General features: G+C 37.4%; 1 protein-coding gene and 1 non-coding gene across 2 annotated transcripts; one reads left to right on the top strand and one right to left on the bottom strand.

The window, feature by feature from the left end:
• Positions 1-16,516: 16,516 nt before the first annotated feature.
• Positions 16,517-16,623, bottom strand: LOC141620551 (small nucleolar RNA R71). The gene has a single exon (XR_012531990.1). It is a non-coding gene; the product is annotated as a small nucleolar RNA R71 (small nucleolar RNA).
• A 725-nt stretch (positions 16,624-17,348) lies between these two features.
• Positions 17,349-18,575, top strand: LOC141641495 (uncharacterized). Its single transcript, XM_074450156.1, has one exon. The coding sequence runs from the start codon at positions 17,349-17,351 to the stop codon at positions 18,573-18,575; it is 1,227 nt and encodes a 408-aa protein (XP_074306257.1).
• The last annotated feature ends 8,234 nt before the right edge of the window (positions 18,576-26,809 follow it).

Here is a 26,809-nt window from a genome sequence, read left to right as displayed (position 1 = left end):
ATAGGGGGGCGTGGGGGTGGGGGGGTGGGGGGGGGGGGGGGGTGGAGAATTGCATAAGGAAATATTATTGATTATTGATTATGATCCCATAAAAATACATGGATATATATAATAGACGACGATACTCTAAACCCTAGACGGTAGCCGTCGTAACGTGTAACCTAATCCTAATGATAGTCGGCCCTAATGGGCCTAATATCCTAATAGGAAGCTGCCTTATCTCCAACAATTTTAGGTTGAACGACTTACATTTTCACAAAATTATTAAACATCGTCATTTCTTATTGAAGAGCGATAGGCTTAGTTTGAGATATCTCTCACACACAATTAAAGTAGAAATGGAAATTAAAGGTGGTTATGTGAGGTATTAAGTTAGAACTTAGAACAATCCTTTAATTAAGACCACAAGTTGCTTATTAAATATGCAATTCATATATTAATTTATTTATTTATTACGATATACTTCCTCCGTTTCGGTCAATTGTTGTTCTTTAGTTTTGGTATAAAGACCAAGGAAAGAGGAGGGAGGCAATTATTATATAATAACAAGTGGTCCAAATTGAGTATAAAGTATCAAATTGTTCATCAAATGCAATCCTAAAATAGAAAGAACATTATAAATTGACTGAACGCCCAAAATGAAATACGACAACAAATGACCGGGACTGAGAGAGTACTAAGTAAGGCTGAGTAAAACAGGATATCCGATTCGGATTTTAAAACCGGATCGGATATCCGGTTTTAAAATTATATATATTGAGGATCCAGATCCGATCCGAATAATTCGGATATCTGTAAATCTTGTATATATCCGAAAATCCGAATATCTAGATTTCTAGATCCGATTCCCATCCGGTTTGATGGCAGAATAAAGTCAGTCTCAAAAAGACAATTTAGTCCATTTCACATAATGTATCAAAGGAGCATTAATTATTACTCTCTCCCAGTCACTATATTGTTCTCATTTGATATGAGCACAATACTTAAGAAAAATTATTAAAATAGGAGTAAAAGAGTTGTGTGGGGTTGGTGATAGAAGAGAAGGATAAATTATTAGTAGTTAAATAAAGAATTGTGGGGCCAAAACATAAAGGAAAGTAATAAAATAGGAATAAAAGAGTTGTGTGGGGTTTGGTGATAGGAGAGGGGAATGAATAAAATAAGAGTAAAAGTTTCTAAAATTAGAAAGGGAAACATCAGTTGAATAATCCATTTCGAAAAAGAGGGAACATTATAGTGACTGGGAGGGAGTAGATTACTAGATTAGATAAGATTAGGGTTTAGGTTTGTCAATTTGTCAAATTAACGTGATAATTGACCGATTTAATGTTAAATAGTCACTTCATTTAGGGGCAAATAATAGAGTTTAAGGATACAAACAGTAAATTGAAAAACACAAGGGTACATCACTAAAAGTGATACTTATTACTAATGGTTGGACATATAAAAACACACTTTTCAATCACGTACTAGGGCAGTAGCCAGCTAATAAAGAAAACAAAATTTGACAAGTACAAATTCTCAGCACTACTTACATTTTGTAAATTTTAAGTTCAAAACTCGTTTCTTAAATAGAAACTCAAAAAACTTTCTACCTCTTATTACATTCTTTGTTTCATACCTTAGGGTCATACTCCGTATGTATATAAGATTGTCTTAGACAAAAAAAGTTAAGTACTTCGTATCTAGCATTTTAACACCCAACGTAACCCTAATTTCGCATCGGACGTACAACATATGTAAAAAAGAGTATCAAACAGTCCACAAATCTGGTAATTGAGAAAAGTCAGCGATGATATTGTTGAAGTATTCTTCTTCCAAGCTTATCGGACTAGCTGTAGTAGACCAACTCTCAAAAATATGGTTTATTGGTGCCGGTACCCTAGCATTTGTCGTTGTCGTTGCGTCTTCAATAGTCGAAATATTATAGGAAGAAGATGATGTTGGAAATAACGAAGGATTAACTTTGTTTGATCCGTCGAAGTTCAAAACAATTGAAGAAGAGTGTTCTACCAGAGAATCGATCATATATGAAGAGGTCTTGAGAATGTTGTTGTTGTTGTTGTTGTTGTTGTTGTTGTTGTTGTTGTTGCATGTGTGATAGCCATGGTAGATGAGTTTGTATTTGATGGGATTATCTGAAACTTGTTGAATTTGTTTGGTTGCTTGGCAATTTTGCTCAGGCTTGTGTGTGCATCTATAGTAATGCCTGAATTCACCATAACAATAATAATTTCCAAATTAGTAATCAAATAATGCAAGTTAATCATGCATGTATTTGAATGTACTCTAATACTATTTTGATTTCTACAAAAGCGTCTTAAAACAAATTGAGCGCTTGTGCTCCATAAAAAAAAATAGGTTCCAAATATGAATGCACAAGTAGTGTACTGCTTCCATACATCAAGGTTTGAATTGAATTCCATGTTTGTAAATTTGATTACCACAATCTAAGGTTTTGTTTTCGCGCTCATGGCTAAACAGGACCGTAGATGCCCCAGACAATATTTGATATCATAAGAGAAAAATATAATCACCTTGGGTGTTGGTAATTAAGAATCATTTTTTGGCCATATTTCCTCCAGCCAAAGCCATCGTAGGTCAACTGTGTGACCTCCTCTTCCCTTGGTTCACAACTAATCTTCCTGTTATTTACAAAATTAAAAACTTTTTAGTTAATTCTTTATCATCATGAATGTTTTATAAAAAAAGTAATTAAACACATCAAATTAGCGCATGAATCATGATGATTACAAAAATGAAAATAAAAATATTACTCGCATTAATCATGATGATCACAAAAGTCACATTAAGTCATGTAAGATTGTAAGTTAATCAGGCATTAGAGAACGGTAATAAACTGTTCTTATACAGTTATCTTTTTTTTTTTTTTTATTAACAGAAAGGGATAAAATCCCAGAGACTTAATTACAACGAGTAGGGTCCCAGAAATTAAGTTCACAACAGAAGTGAAATGTTGTAATATAGTTGTTTTATAAACCCAAAATCATTGTTGTAATGAATAAACCAAGTTACCTCTTTTTGTTACATTCTCTTCTATCATCATCAATGGACATATTATAAGACTCTTGTTTAGCAGAAACTCCAGAGATGCAAGAATTATTAGGAGAAACATCTTCAGATTGACCTAAATGATCAAGTTTTCGCTTTCCGACATAAACACCATCAAAATTAGTACAACTTTTAAGTATAGAAATGGTGTTATGATATGAGTCCAATGCCACCATAGAATGATGATTGAAATCTTTGTAATAATCTTGCTCATCTTCTTTCTTAATTTCACAAAAATCCTCAACTTTGATTCTAGGGTAGTGTTGAAGAATTAGGCTTCTTACAATATGAATTGAATTTTTGCCTTTTTCTAACTCTTCAATGAGTTTTTTCATGACATTCATGTCTATTTGAAGTTTTTGTGAAGTTGGTAGTTGTTGTTTTTGGTTCATGCCTTGCATTAGTATTTAGTTTCTCTCTTTAGCTCTTTTTTTACTATTTATGTTGGATAATATGTGTATGTTTTGTAAAAGTTATTATAGTTAATTAAGTGTAGTATTGATTAATGAAGTAGTGATTTAGAGTTTGGACCAATGGTCTTTTATATAAGGTGGGTGACAATATAAAGACAAATTAAAAGGCTAAATTTTTTATCAAGCAAAATTCTTGGAAAGATTTAAGGAATCTTGTAAGAAAGAACCTCACTTTATCCATTCAATTACGACTGAATTAATGTATTAATTCTTAATTTACTAAATCTGTTTTTCTAAATTAGGGGTTGAAAGTCAACAACATTGAAGTTCCTATATTCTTTATTTTCTTTTTCTTTTTCAATAATATCGGTTATACTATGATTATGGGTGATAATGAACTAAGTTGAGCGAGCCTGACGCTGGTAATCTTGAGCTCAAAAGGCTAGTACTCTCCTCCTCGACTCGAGTTCAAGCTCGACATTGGAAGTGTGGCTCGAGCTTGGCTCCTGGCTTGAGTTGAGCTCGACTCAAGCAAGCCAAAAATGCTTATAATAGGGTTTAATGATCATATCTTTGGAATGAATATGAAATTAGAACCAACTCTCCAACTTTATTATACTGACAATTTAATTTTAACTTTTAACATGTTCCTATATTCCTTATTTTGGTCACAATTTTTCATCGACAAAGTCACTATTCAAATAAATTGCTATATTCTCTTAACTCAACATTTGTATGACTCAATAGAGTTTGTCCAATGTTGTGATTAGTAAAAGCACGCGCTTGCTGATGTGTGACACATAGATCTGCACATATAAGTCTAGTGTAGGGGTGTTAATGAGACGAGACAACTCGCGAGCAACTACAGATCGGCTCGGTTAAAGTTCGCCTCACTTGAGATCGGCTCGGGCTCGAGATCGGCTCGAAAGCTTAACGAGTCAAGCCGAGCAAAGGCTGGCTCGACTCGAAAAGCTCGCGAGCGGCTTGAATTTGTGTGATTACATAAGATATTGGTCATATCGTATAAAAATATTTTATCATGATTATATCTTTGTATCACACGTATCAAATGTCTCGCTGATTTGCCAAACATTTTTGCATATAACTTTCTAACCTTATTATTGAAGATATCGGAACAAAAAAATTGAAAAATAAACAATTTTATATAAGCTCGATTTGGGCTCGAGCTCGCGTTAAAACTCGCAAGCTTTATAACGAGCACATTTTTTTCAGGCTTGGGTAAGTTCGAGATCAGCTCAAACTCGAGTTTTGGTTCTTGAGCACAAGCCGAGCAAGGCCAAGCTCGGGCTCGACTCGGCTCGTTAACACTCCTAGTCTAGTGTAAGTTACGTTGTAAACAGAAGCTGAGTTTTTTTTCTTTAATTTATGTTTAAATATATTTATTCCTCTATTGATATTGTCTTATTCCAATTCTAATCATGCCATAAAATTCAGAAAAACTGAAAGGAGTATAGAGGACAAACTAGAAAGTGTAAATGAACCACTTACATGACAAAAAAAAAATAGTAAAGACCATATATATAGCAAAAAAAAGTATCTTAATCCTAAAGGAAAAATGGAGTACAATAAAAATCATTGTTATGCTATTGTTGCCTTGTTGGTAGTTACCTAAAGAGCAAAACTCTTGATAGGCGGCTCTATATTAAGACCAACAGACTTAGCAAAAATTTTAGCAATAGGTCTTGGTATAGATGGGTGGGGCGAACAGACGGGTAAAAACCTCTAATAAAATGGATAGGGGGGACAAGGTGGGGCACCCCCATATGCTTCCCACTTTGTGGTAAATGGGTATTTTGTGAGGGGAAATGGTATCCGTCTATACGTATAGACGGATAGTGTCCGTCTATAATAAGAATTTGTGAAATTTTAGGGTCTTTTATCAAAATAGCCATTTCTATCAAAGTATTCGCTAAAATAGCCGTTTCATTAAAGTATTGTCCAAACTAACCATATGACAATTTTAAATATTAGAATAACCTTTGGATTATTAAGTTGCCTGTGAAAATAATACTAGCTGGTTCTGTTCGGTTCGGTTCGTTTCGTTTTGGTCCGGTTTAATTTGTTTATACGTTATATGAAAAATTCACATGTTACCCCCAAGGGTTGCCATTTTCTCCATGATACCCTAGCTTATATAAATTTATTTATGTGATACTTTTAAAATTTGTATTTTTCTCCGAGTAGATGACAAAAAGATTTATACATATATTCAAATTATTTTTAATGGTTAAAATTCAATAATTAAGAAAGAAATACAATTAACAAGAGATAATACTTTAAAACAAAGTGAAAGGAAACTAAAGACATACACAACATAATTGAGGATTCAACCTAACCTAAACAAATCACAAGAAGCAAGCACTACCACAACATTGTTTGATTGAGATTAATGCAAATCACAAGCAAGCAATGAAGCACTAGCCTAGAATTTGATGGACAGTACCAGGGGCGGACCGAGGAATTTTCATATGGTGTAGCAAATTTATATCGCCTATTTTATTATGTTAATTAATCAATATATTCCGGAGCGGTTACGGCGATATAAGCAACATTTTTTTTACACCATGATAGTGTACTTAAAGCAATAATAAAAATCATAATTATATGAAAGCTCTTTTTATAAGGAATTTACTGGTATAATTTTGATAAGTTTTTGATTAGTTATACTTTTATAAAAATTAAAGTTAAAGGGTTACCTCGAAAAACAGAAACGTCATATATACAAAAATGGAGGGAGTATTAGTTACTGCAATATATATACTTCGTATGATCAAACTATGGCACAAGAAAAATTCTTAAATAAAACTTTCAGATTTGAGTTTCAGAAAAAACAATAAATGATTTGTAAACTTTTTTTCTCCTTTGTTTACCTATTAGTGTTTGTATTAGGAGTTTGTGAGGCCGTGAGGGCGTTATATATGCATACATGCATATACCTGCATATATAACAGCATTATACAAAATATAACCTCTTTCTTTATTGAAATTAGAGAAAATTAATGAAGAAAAGGAGAGATTTAATTAGAGACTAACTAATACAGTAATTAATACAAGCATATAGTAGTACGTAGGAAATTGTAATGGTCATAACAGCATTATACAAAATATAACCTCTTTCCTTATTGAAATTAGAGAAAATTAATGAAGAAAAGGAGAGATTTAATTAGAGACTAACTAATACAGTAATTAATACAAGCATATAGTAGTACGTAGGAAATTGTAATGGTCATTAACTATAGTCATAAAGAGAGTTCAGTAACTAATTTTTGGTGTAGCAAAAAGTTATTTCTTCACAATTTTTTTTAGATTTGGTGTAGCAAATGCTACACTATTGCTAAGCGTGGGTCCGCCCCTGGACAGTACAATCAATTGATTGATAATGTATTTATGCCCTTTATAAATAATACGAGTTCTCCTTGCGTCAGTATTTTCAATACAATTATGTTTATAGACTAGTTTGTAGTTGAATGGGAGGATTCAAGGATGTGGGTGTGGGTTGGTTTTTTCCTAAATGCATTTTTTTGGGTCATCAATCATCTATCTAGGTTGTTTGGTTTTTTATTTTAATATATGATTTAAATGGTTTAGTCAACAAAATATATTTTTAACCATAATATGGCTAGTTCGGACAATACTTTGATAAAACGGCTATTTTGGCGAATAGTTTGAGTGAAATGGTTATTTTGACAAAAACCCAAAATTTTAACTATCATGATATATAAACTATAACTTGAGCATCAAGAAATCATTTCTTGGATAGGGCACTGGTAGAAATGAAATGAATAACATACCCAATAACAAGTTGACAAATTTACATTTTGCCTTGCGTCTCGATCAAATATTACTCGAATTGATTTAGAAAACATAGTACTCGGTAAATTAAGAATAGATGTTATGCAATTTTACACAAGTATCGTTGTAAAATAACTGCTTAAATAACCCCTAAACTAAATTTCATTAATGACATTTACCTAGCTTTTTTTGGGGGGAGGATGACGTTATTGTATGTAGCAGATGATTTTTACAATGTTTTATCATAAACCGTTTTAATTACGAGTATGAGAGACTTAGGCCCTAATCTGAGCTGAACTGAACTTAATGAAGTTGAACTGAATAAAACTGAACTGAACTTAATGAAGCTGAACTTAATGGATCTAAATTGAATAAAGCCGAACTGAATTTAATGGAGCTGAACTATATAAAGCTAAACTGAACTTAATAGAACTGAACTGAATGAAGCATAAATTAAATCTAAAAAAACAAGACCTTAATCTATTATCACACTCTAACATAAAAAAGTATTTGTAATTTTTCAGGGCCATATTCCACGAACATGGAAGGCGATGTATGAAGAAAAAGCATATATGGAGACATAGAGTAGTACTCGTATAGGAACAAGAAAGATTTACAATTCAACTTATAAATCTCGAATTGGACTAAAGAAGTTGATAATTATCTACATGTTCACATTGTAATGAAATGACTAATCATTAAAACCCCAAAAGAATAACTAATCATGGTTACTAACCTCAATTAGCGTACGTCCGAAGATTCAAGGTTTCACACGACGAGTCACTTATTTAGTAGTAATAATAATGACGACCTAAGTTTCAGGAAAAACAGTTGTATAATATTACATAGTAAAATCATATAACGAAAGATCTTAATACTTATTTTGAAAAGTGTTGATTAATGGAAGTTATTTAGTGGAGGTTTTTAGGTAAATAATCACTTAATTCAGTAACGCTTATCTAAAACAGTTTTATATAAGAATTGTTACAACCAGTATTAAACTACTACTTGCATTAGAATAATTAAATATTGACAACGACTAATATTTTGGTGGGGGTAGTTTATGAAGTCATAAGCAATTCTCGAGTGAGTCAAGACAACAATAATACTACTCGTTTTATGGTATTGACTTATATATTAAGTTATTAACCTATGGTTGATCAGTCACGGCTGCTGGGGAGTGGCCCGGTTGTTGGTCCCACTTTTCGAAGGTGGCATCGGTTATTATCGCGTCCTCGTAAATAATGAAAAATCAAAAACTTAACTCAAATATTTTGGAAAATAAGTTATATATCATTTGGGCTGACATTTTCACGTAATATTCAACATTTTAAGATTGTACAGAAAATACACTTGTGTTTTCATTTTTGTGCACACAGTGATCAATAACATAAATTCCGTATAAATAATGTCAATAAGAAGATCAGTTAGTAATTTAGTATCTCTTGTGACTAGAGCTGACCATCAGCACAGGCTGATCCAGCCCGCCTTAGCCCATTGTTTTATGCAACCTGGTCTGACCTGGCCCGGCCCGCCATTTACCCGGGCCTGGCCCGGTCCTAAAATTTCAGCCCGGCATGCCCTTGATCCGCCATTTTAGCAAAAATAAAAAATAAATAAATAAATAAATTGGTAAGGCCGCCAGCCCGGCCCGCCCTTAGCCCGCCTCAGGCCCTAGCCCGGGTCAAGCATATCCCAGCCTGGCCAAGCCTGCTCCTCACCTTGGCGTGGCCCGGGTCCGACTAGGAGAGCCCGGCTCGGCCTGGCCCTAGCCAGCCCCGATTACAGGTCTACTTGTGACGGATGAAATGTGTGATCATTTTATTATAAAAAGTAACAATCTAAAAGTTCTTATTTATTAAATAATGATTACATTTTATCATATAAAGACTACATTTCTCCATCAAAAGCTTATAACGTGTCACAATTCTATATTTCTATGGATCAACCCATAGCTTCTACTAGTAATTATTAGAGGACAAAAAGCATGTCAGCAAACGAGTGACAAGAGTTGAATTTTTTTCGGCTTACCATCTGAAGACAAATCTTTTCAATATACACAAATGTTCTCATTTAGGACGGAAGTTAAACTTTATTGTCCAATATATTAAGGTTTGCGCTTAGTCAAAGTGGAGTGGTCATAATGATATAAATGTCCGATATTCCTACTCCCTATAAATTGTAAAATATGGGGAAGATGATCTGGTTGCTTACAACATAGTATGATGACATCAATAATAATTGTGTGAATGACGCAGGTAATATGGAGCAATCACGATTCTTTCCATCCATTTTCTAAATGAAATGAAGTGTTCATTTTCTGTTAACGGTCTAAATTTCATTATGCAACGATCTAGCGGTTTAGGTTTATCATGAAAACTAATGGAAAAAGAAAAAGGATGAGACAAATTTTGATTTTTAATTTTTTGGTTTGTATCATTTTTCAAGCAGATCATTGAACATCTTTAATTCGATTTTTATTTTCTTCCAATGGTAATAAACTTTTAATTTACTAAATAGTAAATACAGTATTATTTTTAGTAGAACCATGCAACTTTTCCGTTAACATATATTGAAAAATGTTTTATACAAGTATACAACAACTATACGAGTACATTTTGTAATGCTTACTCGTATAATTTTATAATATGATATTAAAATCTTACTATAATTCTCCCCTTCGCAGAAAGCTTGACCAGTATAACAAGCCGCGGCAAACGAGTAATTACGCAAAAGGAACATGTCAGCAAACGAGTGATATGAGTTGAATTCTTAGGCTAACAAACGAGAAATGCAGTTGAACAATTAGGGTTTCCATGTGAGCACGTTTAGTCAAATGAAGTTGTAATGATGGCAGTAAGTTCGGATATTTATTTATTACTTACTAGCTTATCAAAATCACAAATATACTCTCTTCATCTTAATTTTATCGCCATATTACGAAAGCTGTCTAAGTCTAGTGGTTAAGACTTAAGATAGAGGTATTGTGGAGAATAAGTCTCAGGTTCGAATTCAACTTCCCCTCTATTGTAATTTGACTAAGTGCACATTTCTTTAGACCAAAACCGGAGGCCCGGTTTCATGCCCGTGGTTGCCCGGGGCCTTAGACACCCCTAGTAGTTTCCTTGGATGTCAATTGTCTGGGAGGAGTTTCCTTACTCTAGAAGTTTACGTAGACTAATTTTGAATGAGGTCATGAACGAACAAAGGCATGAATCATTCACCAATTTACTTGCCTAGCTTTAAACCAACGTATTAATATTCATGATCACGTATTCCCTCCATTCTAAAATCAAATAATCTTGTATATTTCCTTTGTCCTGATTATTTATTACCTGATCTATTTATAGATGTTTTATTTATTTGTTTATCTTTTGATATTAAGAATATTTTTCAAGGGTAATTTGATTTTCTACTTGTCACTTAATAACATTATCTACAAATAATCTCCTACCTTCTCTTTGATTTTTGGCCAAAATCAAAGATAAACAAATAAACGAGACAAAGGAATGAATACTATGCCTGATGTTACGTTTAGGGTGTGGAAAGGGTTGGTCGATGGTGGAGGTTTAGACGATGATAAGGATAGTTAAAGGGTAGGATTGGGCATTTGGGTGGGGGTGAGTTGGATTAGGATAAGGGATAAAGGATAATAGAGGATGAATTGGATCGAAATATTGGTGAATTTGCAATTAAGTTAAATAGTTCACTTATTTGGTCAATCAAACAATAAATTAAAATTTGGAACTCTCTTTATAATTAATAGAATTTTTTTGGAAGAAATTTGAAGTTGCATTTAGGTCGTAATTAATGTTAATTTGTTTTCTTAAATTGTAGATCCGACCGGGAAACTCTTAGGAAAATATCAATGTTATAGCACTTTTTTTTAGGTCGTAATTAGTGTTTGGTAACTCGTACTACTAATGTCTGAGAATTAAAAGAACTTTTTTTTTTGACAATGGAAGGAGAATAACTTACAATGTTCTACCGGTTACAATGTAAGCTACTCGACTAGGTAGCACCAGAAACCCGATAGCTAAATCTAGCACTACAAAGCCATACCTAAGAAAAACATAAATATAATATAAAGCTAAAACTACAACATTAATATAAACTATAACAATGAAGCCTTGATGGTAACAGACAGAACATTGGCCGGGAGCGAAAGTACCAGCTTCATAAGCATATGTGACCTCCAAATACCGTCGATACATACGAGCTGCAGAGAGACGATAACAAAGTGTACTTACGCTCTTGCGAAAAGAACGTAGAAAGACAAATTGACAAGCAAGAAAAAAAGTCGATCGTCGACCGAGTTAAAACTCCTACACCTTACAGATCGGCTTCTTTGATCATAAGACCAACCGAACGAGAGATACAGCATGCAGTGAAGAAGGACCAAAAATAGCCCCGCAATCAAATTCTGAGCCAAAGCAACCACCTTCATACTAGAGGAAAGCTCAGACGAACTAAAGGACATGACACCCAAGTTCGAATAAGTCATTATTAGCACATGCAACGAAATTATCTGGAGGGAAAGAAAATAAAAGCGATTTAGATAAACTCATAGTTAATCTGAAGAACCACTACAACCGACACACCCAAAATCACGGACCACCCCATATCGACACAACCCAGACACACCATTTTCGTACTGATTAACACAGAATACCAATTTTAACTAGGACAAAACAGAGGAGAGACGAGAACCGCCGTCCAACCAACTATAACAAGGGATAACAAAAGCTGCATAAGACGCTCCCAACAACCAAACGAACAAAAAAGAGGACCATCTGTCAAAGCCTAACCGAACCCAAAAACACCAACAAACCCAACGTAGTCAATTAAGACCAAGAAGGAAGAGGACAACAAACAAGGGATTGAAGACTCGTCACTCAAGGAGGCATGCAATACCGAAAAAAGACACCCGATTCACCAAACGACACCTCTCAGGACCACCGCCTTACATGCAACCAAACGAAACTAAAGGAAGATTCTTATAGACACTAGTGATTAAGTAAAGGGGACCGATTGGGGGGGGGGTGGGGGGATCATCAATCTGGCCCAAAACACGATCGCATAGTACAAAAACGCAGCAACCGGATGAGCTATACTCATCGATACATACAGACAAGACCAATAACAAGAAAACCAAACCAAGGGTTGAGGAATGGGGGGATCACCTCTGGAATGGACACAAGATCGACGACGATAAGACAAGGAAACGAAGGGACGGGAACTTCACGGATTCAGATACATGCAAAGCCTACCATAACAAGACCAACAACACAAACTAACCAACTCGGAGATCGACGACTCAGACGGGAAGAAATGTGACGGAAAAAACAATGACCACAGATAACAAGAGACCACAACGAATACAACAACCAACAGAGCACGACGATATGCAGCAAAGAACCTTGATTATAGTAGGGAAGACGATATAAGGATTCAATCCCATCGAGAAAAGGAGAGGAGGGGGGGATTGGTATAGATTGAATTAATCAAAAACGGAAATGATGGTTCGCCGGAGATGAGCGCAATCAAAGCCTAATAGCCTCATCTCCGGCGAAAGGCGGTGAGATATGGGGTAGGGTATGGAAGGATGGCAGCGGCGACGCTACAATGAAAAGAGAGGTTAGGTTTTTTTTGGGCGTTTTTAGAGAGGATTTTAGTGAGATGAGAGAGAAAGTTTGTGTGAGAATTAAAAGATGATACATAATACTCCTTTCGATCAAACACGACCTACTCATTCGAGTATTTGAGGTCAGAAGTTGTTATAAATTTTTCTTATTTATAAAATTATACTCCGTAAAATATTTTTTAGAGAAAATTATACTCCCTCATATTTCCGATAACTGTCCCATTGTTGAAATGACACAAGAACTAAAAAAGTGAGTTAAATAATGAAAATTATTGTTTGGGGGTAAGAAGATTGGAGAGAGGGTGTTATTATTTAGATTGGTAATTTGTTAATTAAGATGCTAATTACTCCCTCCTTTTTTACACACCAATTTCATTTCCCTCCATATTCATAAACACAAAGCTAATGCTATGTTTTTTCATTACACGGTTTCGATACACATACGGTTTTGCTTTAAAATAAAATTACATAAAGTAAAATTATTACACATTCTAAATTCTACTTAAATTACATAATAAAATTACATTAACTTAAAATAAAATTACATTTCAGTCTAAATTTACTTCAGAGAACGATGGAGTTCAGATTAACTTTCGATTTTATTCATCTTATCTTGTTTGGCCCATTTGAGTTGTTCCATAAGCCAAGTTAACCCAAATTATCCATCCAAATGTTACATATCCAACTCACCAAGATTGAAATTTGACACCAAAATTCAAATATGGAGCCAAAATACAAACAAGTTTCATTATTACGCCAAAACCAAAATCTCAAAAAGGTGCAAAGTTATTTATGCTATAAATAGAAGGTGTATTTATTAGGGTTCATTTATATGTTTCAGTCCAAAAAACACCTTTCAAATAAACATCTTTCAAACAAAAAAAAATCAAAATCATTCAATGAAGAATCTCACAAACTTAGAAAGATCAAAAATTAATGAAACACAATTGAAAAACAGCAGTAATGGAAAACCATGGTATGGTATTATCAATGAAGTGGCAGCAAAGTTTTCAGTGGACAGAAAAACCATAACAGGGTTATGGAAGGTGATAACTACGTTATTGCCCCTTCATTCGTGTCAAAAATCCTTACTTTAGTCCTAATTTTGGTGCACTTAAGTGATAATTACTCGAGTTTATGATTAATTTGCCTAAATGAGTCTCACCGGATTATTTGCCAAGCTTTTTGTAGTGTTGCACGCTTTCCCATGCAAAACCGATCAACATTTGGTAGCCAAGGGTCAAGATTAGCCTTGTCGGTGTATCTCTTTTACCTAGCCAATGTATTGTGATCAGGCGCGGTGTAACTCAAGGGTAGCCGGTGCATCTCATTTAGCCTTGTCGGTGTATCTCCTTTCCCTAGCCAGTGTATTGTGATCAGGCGCGGTGCAACTCAAGGGTAGCCGGTGCATCTCATTTAGCCTTGTCGGTGTATCTCCTTCCCCCAGCCAGTGCATTGTGATCAGGAGCAGTGTAATTTTGGTCAGCCGGTGCAACTTTGTGAGCGGGCGGTATAACTTCCATCCAGCCGATGTAACTAAGGGGCGGCCGGTGTATCGCTACACCGGCTGGGAATAGTAACCGGGCTGTTTTTGAGAATTGTTTGTATTTTGATATTTTTAAGCCCATGGTATATATAGCAAATGGGTAATCTTGTAAGAATAATTTTCATAACACTTGTTTTTGGATCAAAAATTGTGTAGGTAGAGAAAATTGGGAAGAATATTGGATCTCACTTGTTCTTAGATTTTTGAGAAGAAATCATTTCAATCAAGTTATTTCCTTTCTTCTTTATTGGTATATCTTCTTTTCTCATATTTATTTCCTTGTTTTAGTTGTTAATTTCATGTTTCCTTAGTTTATGCTTCCCTTGTTTTTGAATATTTACCTTACTTGTGGTTAAAGTTACTTCCTTTTTGTTTAATTCCATTTAGTTAAGGCTTAATCGGTTTAATATCATCCTCCTTGTTGTCAATTGCATGCTTAATAGTAAAAATCCGTGTCTCATAATGTTTGTTGTCAAAGTTACCACCTTTAGTAGTTTCCTTGTTAAAATAACCATGAATAGTGAGTAGACTTTCACTAGGACTCGGTTTGACCCGACATGAGTAATTTCACTAATTGATTCTCATAAAGGCTAATTGTTGGGGGAAATTGGTGAGGGTAGTTTAGAGGAATGACATGGTTTATGGATTAATTTTGGGTAGTGTCGATTTTTAACCCTTCTCCACCAACGAGAGTTGGTTAGGTTGTAAATTGGATACCCGGAAATTGGTCTTATCACTAACCTAGGCTGAGACCGAAAGGGAGAACCAAGGGAGGGTACCTCTAGGCTAGCATTTTAAATCGACCTCCGAGAGGAGGAGTGGGATGACCCGGAGTACGATGAGTGCTTAGTGACCTTGACCAATTATTTGACCACCTTGGAAAAATGCATGTTTTTGGGGTAGTTGGGTGTTGAGTTAGGGATTCCGACCTTCGAACCCGAGAGGGGGGTTGGTGGGTAGAGCTAGTGTCCTATTATGAGACCGAGAGGGAGTTAGTAGGCGAATTAGAGCCATCTCCCCCTTACCTTTCCACCCCTTAAGATTGGCCTAGGGAATTGCTATGTGAAATTACGAATAGTCGTGGGAGAACTGAGTTCTAGCCTTTCCTATCATTTGATTAACTCTTAATCTCTTTTAGCTTGTTTTTATTTGTCTTGTTTAATTGCTTTTTAATTTGCTTAGTTTAGTTGCTATATTATTACCATCACTTTATTATTGTTTGACTTAGCTAAGCACAAGAATTAGAACGATTAGTAGTCTACCTAACTCCTCGTGGGATCGACCCTCAATAGTGTACAACGACAATCATGCACTTGCGAGGTACAATTTGATACCATCAAGTTTTTGGTGCCGTTGCCGGGGAGTTCGGCTAGATATTAATTGTTTTCGTTATAGTTTAGACTAAGTATTTTGTGTTATTAATCCTTATCTTGAGTGTGTAGGACTTTTTGCATGAGTAGGAGAAATCGAAGAGGCCAACCAATTTATCCGATTGACCACGAGATTGAAGCTACCGCAAGAAGACTAAATTCACTCCGTAGAAGGGGATTTATAGAAACTCCAACTTCCCAAGAAAATTTAGCAGTGGAAGACATTCGAGAAGAACCGAGTACCTTTGAGTCTTTTGAGAATCCCTTTGGAATTCCCGAAGAAGTAACAATGGCCACGGTTCCTATGCTGGATAATTTGACTCCGAAGAAGGTGGTGAACCCAAGTATTGTCAAGCCACCTATTCAAGCCAACAACTTTGATGTGAAGGCTACCTTGTTACAACTAGTCCAAGGAAACCAATTCGGAGGGGGAGCTACCGAAAACCCCAATGAACATCTCAATGAATTCTTGGATAGTTGTTACATGTTCAAGGCAAATGGAGTGTCGGAGGATGCCCTCCGCTTTAGGCTATTTCCTTACTCTTTGAGAGGGAGTGCTAAGGAGTGGCTAAAGAGTTGTGAGCCCGATTCTCTTCGGACTTGGGATGATGTCTCCAAGGCCTTCCTAAACAAATACTTCCCACCACAAAGAACCGCAAGGATTAAGAGTGAGCTTCAAGGCTTCACTCAACAAGATGATGAGACCCTTTACGAGGCATGGGAAAGGTACAAGGGACTCCAAAGGTTGTGTCCCCATCACGGGATTGGAGATGATGAGTTGATCAACAACTTTTATGAGGGGTTGAGCAATGAAATGAAGATGAACCTAGATTCCGGTTCGGAAAAGAGGGCATTAGATAAAATTGATCACAAGACGGCCAATGAGCTTATTGAGGAAATGGCTTCTTGTACTTTTTATTGGAATAATGATAGGCACAAGGAAGGGAAAGTCCACCGTTGAGTCGGCCAACAATGTTGAGGTTAAAGGGTTAATAGAAGAGCTCAAACAACAAGTTGCCTTGATGAGTTCAAGCAACACATCTAGCAACTCTTCTTCTATGAGGAACCAAGTTTATAGTTGTGAAATTTGTGGAGATCAAGGACATCCACCAAATGAGTGTCCTTTGATGGTAGGAGAGGGCAATTGCATGGAGCAAGTGAATTGAGTATGAGAGTCTAGTCCGGCAAAGCAAGCATTTAACAATAACCAATACCACCCCGGAATGAGAGCCCACCGAAACTTTTCCTATGGCTCAAAAAATGTCCAAAACCCCACCTTCCAACAAAAATCACAACAACCAAACTTTCAAGCTCAAAAACCGAACACAACATTCAACCAAGGTCCACCGGGCTTCCAAGGAAGATCCTTCCAACCAAGACAACAATTTCAACCACTCAATCAACCAAACAACCCACCTTTCCAACAAAATTCTCAACCTTTCCAATAAAATTCACAACCCTTTCAACAATCCACCCAACCAAAGTGAAGCATGGAGCTCATGATGGAGCAATTGATGAATTCTCAAAACCAACTCGTCAACACTCAAACACAATTCATCAACCATTCCACTCAAAAACAAGAGGAGACAACCTCATCCATCAACCAACTTAGAACCCAAATGCAAGCTTCTCAACGAATGACGGACAATCAAATCTCCCAATTGGCTTCCCAAATGAGCGAACTACAAGCCTCATGTGGCAAATTTCCGGGTAAAACCGAGGAGAATCCAAAAACCATAAATGCTATTCATTTGAGGAGCGGGAGAGAGTTGGAGGATCGGTTATTCATCAAGAAAAGAAAGAGTAGTAAACCGGATGTTGAGGTTGTACCACCCAAGGTGATTGAAGAAAAAGGGGTTAAAGATGATCTTGTGGAAATTGTTGTGGAGACTCCAAAGGTAGTTGATGAACCCACAAAAATTGTTGAAGGGCCCAAACAACAAGTTGTGAGAACTTATGTGCCACTAATTCCTTTTCCACAAAAGTTGGCAAGGGCAAGGATTGAACAAAAATATGGAAAGTTCATGGACATGATGAAGGGAATCAACATTACCATGCCCTTCATTGATGCCATCAAGGAGATACCAAGCTATGGAAAATTATTGAAGGAGTTAATTTCCAACAAAAATTCCTTGAGTCCAACAACAACGGTGAATTTATCCAAGGAGTATAGCGCCATTCTAATGAATGAGGTACCTCAAAAGCTTGAAGATCCGGGGAACTTTTTCATACCTTGCAAAATTGGGACAGTGCATATTAAGAGAGCCTTGTGTGATTTGGGGGAAAGCATTAGTCTTATGCCTCTCAAGATTTTCAAGAAGTTGAAGAATTATGAGCTTTCACCAACAAGGGTTTCTCTACAACTTGCGGATAGGTCGGTAAGATACCCAATTGGTTTTGTGGAGGATATCCCACTCAAAGTGGGTAAACTTGAATTCCCTTGTGACTTCTATGTAATGGATATTCTCGAGGACTCAAATATTCCCATCATATTAGGGCGCCCTTGCCTTGCCACAGTGGGTGCCATGATTGATGTGAAAAATGGGAAGCTTTCTATTCAACTGGGTGAAGAAAAGGTAGAATTCTCCTTGAACAAGGCTATGAAGAAGCCTTCCGAAGAAAAGTCTTGTTATATGATTGACATGGTAGAGGAATGTGTCGACATGAAGAAATTTGATGAAGACAAGGGTTTCAAGGATTCCTTGAGGGCAAGGTAAAGGATTTCAAGGAACACCGGGAGTATGCTTTGGCCATGGAAATAATAATTGAAGAAGACCCGGATAAGGAATTTGAGAGTTTGAGAAGGGATGGTAAAAAAGAGGAGAGATCCACGCCTCCTCAAGTGGAGTTGAAACCTCTTCCCTCTACTCTTAAACATGCTTTCTTTGGCCCTAATGACACTTACCCTATTATTGTCAGTAGTGCAGTCAATGACACCGAACTTCAAAAGTTACTTGATGTTGTGAGAAAATTTAAGGATGTCATTGGGTACTCAATTGATGATATCAAGGGGATTAGCCCTTCCTTTTGCACTCACCGCATTCACTTGGAGGATGAGGGTGCATCTTCCATTGAGCCTCAACGCCGCCTTAACCCCGCAATAAAATAAGTGGTAAGAAATGAGGTGTTGAAGCTCTATGATGCAAATATCATTTACCCTATCTCCGATAGTGCATGGGTGAGCCCGGTGCATGTTGTGCCAAAGAAGGGCGGGGTCACGGTAGTAACCAATGACAAGAATGAGCTTATCCCAACAAGAATCACAACCGGGTGGAGAATGTGTATAGACTATAGACGCCTTAACAAGGCGACTAGGAAAGACCATTTCCCCCTCCTTTTCCTTGACCAAATGTTGGAAAGACTTGCCCAACACTCTCACTTTTTCTACCTTGATGGGTTTTCGGGGTTTTTCCAAATCCCGATTCACCCTAATGATCAAGAAAAGACCACTTTCACGTGCCCGTTTGGCACCTTTGCTTATAGGCGCATGCCCTTTGGGCTATGCAATGCGCCGGCCACATTTCAAAGATGTATGCTAGCTATATTTTCCGAATATGTTGAGGATATAATGGAGGTGTTTATGGACGATTGGGAGAAATGTCACTTTATGGTGACATCCGGGGTTATTTTGGGTCATGTTGTGTCAAGTAAAGGCTTAGAAATGGATCAAGCCAAGATTGAAGTGATTAAAACTTTACCCCCTCCCACAAATGTCAAAGGAGTTAGAAGTTTTCTTGGGCATGCCGGTTTTTACCGGAGATTTATCAAGGATTTTTTTTTATTGCCCGACCCTTAACATTTTTACTTGGCAAGGATGCGCCCTTTGAATTTACTAATGAATGTTTGAATGCTTTTAATAGGTTAAAATAAGCTCTCATCACCGCTCCAATTATGCAACCTCCCACTTGAGGAGAACCATTTGAGTTGATGTGCGATGCTAGTGATGTAGCGGTGGGAGCGGTGCTTGGACAAATAAAGAATGGCAAACTTCATGCCATATATTATGCAAGCAAAACCTTAGATGAAACTCAAGCAAACTACACCACCACCGAAAAGAAGCTTTTGGCGGTCATCTATATGAACAAGTTCCGTTCTTACTTGGTAGGCTCTAAAGTAATATTACATACCGATCATACGGCGTTGAGGCACTTGCTAATAAAGAAGGAATAAAAACCACGCTTGATCCGCTGGATACTTTTACTTCAAGAGTTTGATATTGAAATAAGAGACAAGAAAGGTTTGGAGAATGTAGTAGCCGACCATCTCTCTCGACTATTCCATGAAAATGTAAAGGATGGGCTACCAATTGATGACTCCTTGCCGGATGATCAATTGTTCGCGCTTGCTGTAATGGATGTCCCTTGGTACGCGAATTATGTCAACTACTTGGTATCCGGGGTCATCCCACATGACTATGACTCCCATAAGAGGAAGAAATTCTTTCATGATCTTAAGCAATATTTTTGGGAGGAACCATGCCTTTACAAATCTTGTGCGGATGGGATAATTAGAAGGTGCATTCCAAGTGAAGAGGTGAAACCGATAATCTCTCATTGCCATAACATGCCAAGTGGAGGGCATGGAAGTTCAAGAACCCCCAGGGTGCTCCAATGCGGTTTCTATTGGCCTACCCTATTTCATGATGTGGCAAGTTATGTCAAGGGATGTGACAAATGCCAACGAAGTGGTAATATTTCAAGGAGGAATGAGATGCCCATGAACTACATACTAGAGGTTGAATTGTTTGATGTATGGGGGATTGATTACCAAGGCCCCTATCCTTCCTCCTATGGATACGAGTATATATTAGTGGCGGTGGACTATGTGAGTAAGTGGGTAGAGGCAATTCCTACCAAGACATGTGATGCCAAGTCGGTTGGCAAGTTCTTGAAGAATACGATTTTTCCAAGATTTGGAGTGCCAAGGGTGCTCATATGTGATAGAGGTTTGCATTTTCATTAGAAGACCTTTGAAGCTTTACTCAAGAAACATGGAATTCAACATAGAAGAAGTCTTGCTTATCACCCCCAAGCAAATGGGCAAGCCGAGGTCTCTAACCGGGAAATTAAGTCCATTCTTGAGAAAACTGTGGCAAGATCACGAAAGGATTGGTCAATGAAGCTAGATGATGCTCTATGGGCGTACCATACCGCCTACAAAACTCCTATTGGAACTTCGCCTTTTAGGTTGGTATACGGTATAAGCCGTGTCATCTCCCCGTTGAATTGGAGCACCGCGCCTTTTGGGCGGTAAAATTCTTGAATTATGACTTGAAGAAAGCGGGAGAGAAAAGGCTTCTTGACATGAATGAGTTGGAGGAATTTCGCCTCAATGCTTATGAGAGTTCAAGGATATACAAGGAAAGAACGAAGAAGTTCCATGACAAGGCTATTTTAAGGAGGGAATTCAAGGAGGGAGATTTGGTTCTCCTCTTTAACTCAAGGTTCAAGCTATTTTCGGGAAAACTAAAGTCAAAGTGGTCGGGACCTTTTACCGTGGTCCGAGTTTTTCCCTATGGGTCGGTTGAAGTATCCGATGGAGACCAAACTTTTAAGGTCAATGGGCAAAGGCTCAAGCACTACATAGCCGGGTCGCCCATATCGAGGAATATAGCTTCCATTGGTACTTCCCTTACCCATCATTGAATTGCATTTCATTCTTTATAACTTGTCCGTTCGTGACTTTGTCGAGCCTACGACGTAAAACAAGGGTGCTTCTTGGGAGGCAACCCAAGTGAATAAATAAATTTGGATAGTATTTGAAGTTGAACCGCGGAATTTCAATGTTAGTGAGTTTTTGTGAGGCAAGACGGGAATTGGGTCAAGAAATAGAGGAGAATCATTTTATTTTTGGGGAATTATTCCTTGCCTATTTAGGATTTGAAGAAATTTGAGTTGTTCAGTGTATCGCGATCAGGCACGGTGTAACTTAAGGCTAGTCCGTGTAACGAAAAGTCAATGAAAAATCAAAAAAAATGACCAAGGGGTGCCCAAGCCGGTCTATCGTGAGCAGGAATGGTGTAACTAGGGTCCAGCCGGTGTAAAATTGGTCTTGCATGGTCTAACTCGACAGCCGGTGTAACTTGAGCGCGCCGGTGCATCGTTACACCGGCTGTGAACAGTGCCCATAAAAAAATGCGGGTCATTAACACCATTTCCACCGTCAAACCCCTTTTCTTCTTCATTCCTTTACATATTGTTTTTCCCAATTTCAAACACAAACACCTCAAACCTTCTTATTTCTTCACCAAAAATACTAATTTCCTCACCAAAAATACTAATTTCCTCACCAAATTTCCGGCCATCTTCAATTTTGAGCATATTTTTGAGTTAGTAAGGCTTGGATCTATCATTTGGTGGTGTTATTTTTGAAGAAAATCGAGGTAATTATTTCGGTCTCCTCCATATTCAACTTTTTAAGCTTTATTCCACCATTGTTGAGTTAGAAAGCTTCTTGGGAGGCCATATTTTGCAACAAGTGGATATGGGATAACATTTTTGAGGAGCTTGGTATATTTTTCTTCACCAACAATGTCGAAGCGACCGCGAACCTCCTCCGACTCACTACAAATGGTAGTAGGTACATCTTCTTCTCCCTTATGTGAAACTGTCCCTTATAATCAATTTCCCTACATTGATAAAACTTGGAAGGTTGGTTTTCGTAGTAATGACGAATTGAAAATTTTTAAGCACTTTACTAAGAAAAAGGGAATTTTTCGGGAAAGTACGAGATGGGCCGATGACTACACTATGAGTCAACTAGGAGTCACCAATGACATAGCCACCCTTTGTGATAGAGTAGGAATCCGATCATTTTTAGATGCCCGAGACTACACTTATAAGGCCTTGGCTAGTGAATTCCTAGCTACATGGAGGACCAATTTAAAATCGACACCTTCGACTTGCCAGTTTCAACTCCGTGGTACGACCCACCAAATGACCATTGCCGACTTTGGGCTACTACTTAGCCTACCTTCACGGGGGGACGGGGGAGGGGGGGGGGGGGACTTCCACATCTAGAAGGACCACTCATCGGGCTATTAGGAATAATTTTTGGCAAATGTTGACCCGAGAGAAAGGGGGGTTTAGTGCAGGAAGCGAATATTATTCCAAGATTCGCAACCCTACCATTAAGTACTTTGCCCAAATTTTGTCCAATTCCTTTTTGCCCTCCCCCCGGACCCATTTTAATGTGAGTGCTCTTTCACTCCAACTCATTCATGAGGCCCTTTATGGTAATCCCCCCACCCTTGACCTACCGCTTGTCCTAGTTTTGCATTTTGAAAAGATTAGAAAAGACTTACCCTCGGGGGTCTCTTGTGGAGGTATTGTCTCAATCCTAGCTAGGATGTTGAACCATGATGTGTCCGATCCCACCCTTCTAGATGGTGATATCAAGATTGAAGCAGGGTATCTTTCCATGATTGTTATAGAGCCTCACTATTGGCTTTGCCTTATATCTCCCTCGAGGGCACTACAGGTCCCAAACACCCCTAGAACCACGATCCATAACCGTCTAAATTGGGAAATGCCGCTAGGGGAGGGGGAATACAAGTGGGTAAAGAGGGAGAAGGGGGAGTCGGAAGGTTATTGGGATGTGGCTCACTATGATTTTGATGATGACACACCACGTTTTGAGAACGACCTTAATGAACCGGAGGAAAGGAGTGAGGAGGATGAGCAAGAGGAAGAGGAAGGGGATCCACCTCGATCACACCCTCACCCCCAATCTACCACCGGTAGCTCCTCCCAACAAGTTCCTTTCAACCCCTTCTACTATGACCAAGCTTCCTTCACTATATTCAAATAACAACACAGTGAAATAGTCTCTTCTTCACAACAAGCCGAGCGCCTTGCCCGTCAAGCCTATGCCACCGCGTTGGAGGGCAAAAATGTGGCATTGGCTAACCAAGAGCTCATAAGACAAAATGCCCAAAGAACCGTAACTCTTGAACAACAAATGAGCAACATGCACTTGAACTACCTAAACCCTATGTTCACAAACATAATGGGCTATGCTCCTCCCGGCTATGACTACAATGCACCCACCTTCATGCCCCCCGAGGATTACAACCCGTACCAACCGGCACGGTACCCACCTCCTCCCTCGGGGTCTTATCCTAGCCATTACTATGACCCTAACCGCTACTACGATCCTAGACAATACCCCCTACAACATCCACCACAATGAGCATACTTGACTTTTAAGTGTGGGGAGGGTGGTTTAGGTGTTTTGTTTGGCTTGTGTCATTTGTGGTTAAGTGTGGGGAGGGTAGTCCTTGTGCATAACATGGTATTGTTCTCGGTTTGGGTTTTGTTTATCCTTTTGACTCTTGGACCGGTTTGTTTTGATGCTTTTGTAACAAAAATTTGCTTGTGAATGAGTTTTTTTTTTGAGAAATTTCCTTGGCCTCGTAATCACACCCTTGATGGAGTCGGGTGTTGTCCTATAGCTCCCCAAATGAAAATCCAAAACCTTCGGTATGCTCCCCATATTCAATCCAAATTTTATTTGACTCTCCCACATATCCAAATGTAGTAAGTATATTAATTTTTGCATTTAGACTATTTGTAATATATTAGTATTAATCATCATTTAGTTTGCATTCATGTAGGTTGCATTAGGATTTACATTTTGTAACATATCGTCACATGTAGGTGCATCCATTAAAAAAAACCCAAAAACATGTTTTTTTTATTTATCCACATGCCCTCCCATGTTTATAAATAAGTGTGGGGAGGGCCTAAAAAAACAAAACACAAAAAGCTTTCAAAAAATTCCAAACACATGCATTTTAATTTTCTTTTTGCTCCACACATTTATTTCCATTTGAAAGTAATGTAAATAAATAAGTGTGGGGAGGAAATTGATATATTGAAAAACACCAAAAACATGTCCTTTTCATTTTCAAAAAACAAAAAAAACCAAAAATATGTTATTTATTTTCTTTTCAAAAATTAAACAAATACAAAAAAATATTCCTTTTTTATTCTTATTCACTCCCTATACTTTTGTCCATTGAGGACAATGTACATCTCAAGTGTGGGGAGGGAAATATCCACTCTTGTGAATATTTGTATATATTTGTAAATACTTGTAAATTTCAAGAAAATGCCTAAAAATTGAAAAAAATTCAGAAAAATTAAAAAAACATTGTATTGTATTTATACGTTGTTTGTTGGCTAACCCTTGGCATAGGCATTGACCGTTTAAGGCAGAAAGGAGACTAGAAGACCGCTTGGTATACACGTTCTTATCTCTTTCTCCTTTTCCATTCTCTCTCTTTTTATATTGTTGTATAATATGGAGGAGGACGGGTTTTTGTGCCTTGGATGTTCCTTTGGGGAACTATTGGATTGTTGGTGTTGATGTGCTGTTAGGTTTAGTCAACTTGTTGCATGTCTCTATTCTTGTTTGGTTCAATTTTCGCATGCATATGTTCTTGTATATACATGGTCTAGGAAGGGAACCAAGTACCCCCATGATAATTATGTTCCCAATTGTGCATTTCCCCTCCCCGTGGCTTGCACCCATGAAATCTTAGTTATCCGAGGAAGGTGGGCTTGACCAATGAGTTTAGACCGATCTTGTGAGACCTAGGACCGTAGACTAGACCTAGGGCTCGACTTAGCCACTCAAAGGTAAAGGTAGAGCCTCCTAGGGTGGGTGCATTCATACCCCGCCCTCATCTAGGTTTGAGAGTAGGCCTCCTCGCGAGCGTGTCACATCAAGATGCATAAGTGTGTCATTTCGTCCTTAGACCGTGAGTTGTATTTCATTTTTGTGCACATGTTATGAAAAAAAATCCGTTTGTATGAACCTCACATAGCCAAATTAGCTTAGTTTCGTCCCTTGCATTGATTTCCTTTTTGATTCACCCCTCTAAGCCTTAGCCTATTCCTTTTGGCATACCCACTAAAAGAGCTACATCCCGAAAAACGCCCCTCCTTAATCAAGAATGGGTCGTGATTTTTAGAAGTGTCTAGGTGGTGGAGTCGGAATTTGGTGATGGACGAAGTACAAGTCCATTGGGTCAAAATTTAGTATACATTTGGTGTTGTATATAAATAAGAGGTTGAAAAATTGTAATGAAAAACGAAAGAGAAAAGTGAAAAGTTCTGAAAAATCCAAAAAAAAAATGAGTCGTGTTATGTATATATATTGTCGAGAAAAGAAAAAGGCCAGCAACACCCCTTCTCATCATTAAACGGAGTAGAAAAAGTCGTTGCTAAATAAAGGGGCAATTTGACGTTTTTCCAAAATGAGTCGGGTTTACACAATTTTTGCATGACTTGGGAAACCGGGTTTTTGTTAGGGTACCATTTATTGAAATAAGAGGAGTACTTTTGAATTTTTTCAATTTGAGTTGGGTTTATGCAATTTTTGCATAGTTTTGGTGATCCATGCTATTTCACTACTACAAATCCAGGCAACTACAACGCCCCTTTAACAACGATTATTCACGAAAATCACAATAGACGTTGTAGAATGTATGGCGCGAATTTTACTAAAATCAATTACAACGGGTATGGTTATAAAAACCGTTGTTATTAGTTTTAACAACGGGTCACACATGCACAACCGTTGTTAATAATTTGGCGCAAAATTGGCGCAAAGTTAGTGAAAAGTAATCACAACGGTTACTTTTTTAACCCGTTGTTAAAACATATTTCACAACGGTTGTTTTTTACAACCGTTGTTAAAACATATTTCACAACGGTTGTTGTTTAATAACCGTTGTCAATACCTTCCATACTATAAACCACACAAACAAGTCCATTGCGACCACAAAACACAACCCTTAATACACAAACACAAACACAGCAGACAAACAAACACAAAACACACACTTTCTCTTTCTCTCTTTCTCTCTTTCTCATCGTCGCTTTATCTTCTCGCCGTCACTGTTAATTTCATCGTCTCTTACGTTCTGTATTTATCAGGTAAATCT

The sequence above is a fragment of the Silene latifolia genome, chromosome 1, assembly GCF_048544455.1.
Source record: "Silene latifolia isolate original U9 population chromosome 1, ASM4854445v1, whole genome shotgun sequence".
Classification (NCBI taxonomy): Eukaryota; Viridiplantae; Streptophyta; class Magnoliopsida; order Caryophyllales; family Caryophyllaceae; genus Silene; species Silene latifolia.
This window is presented reverse-complemented; position numbering and strand designations above follow the sequence as displayed.

Excerpts from the sequence above, each read along its gene's own strand:
- LOC141641495 (XM_074450156.1), top strand. The coding sequence starts at position 17,349 with ATGGAGCTCATGATGGAGCAATTGATGAATTCTCAAAACCAACTCGTC.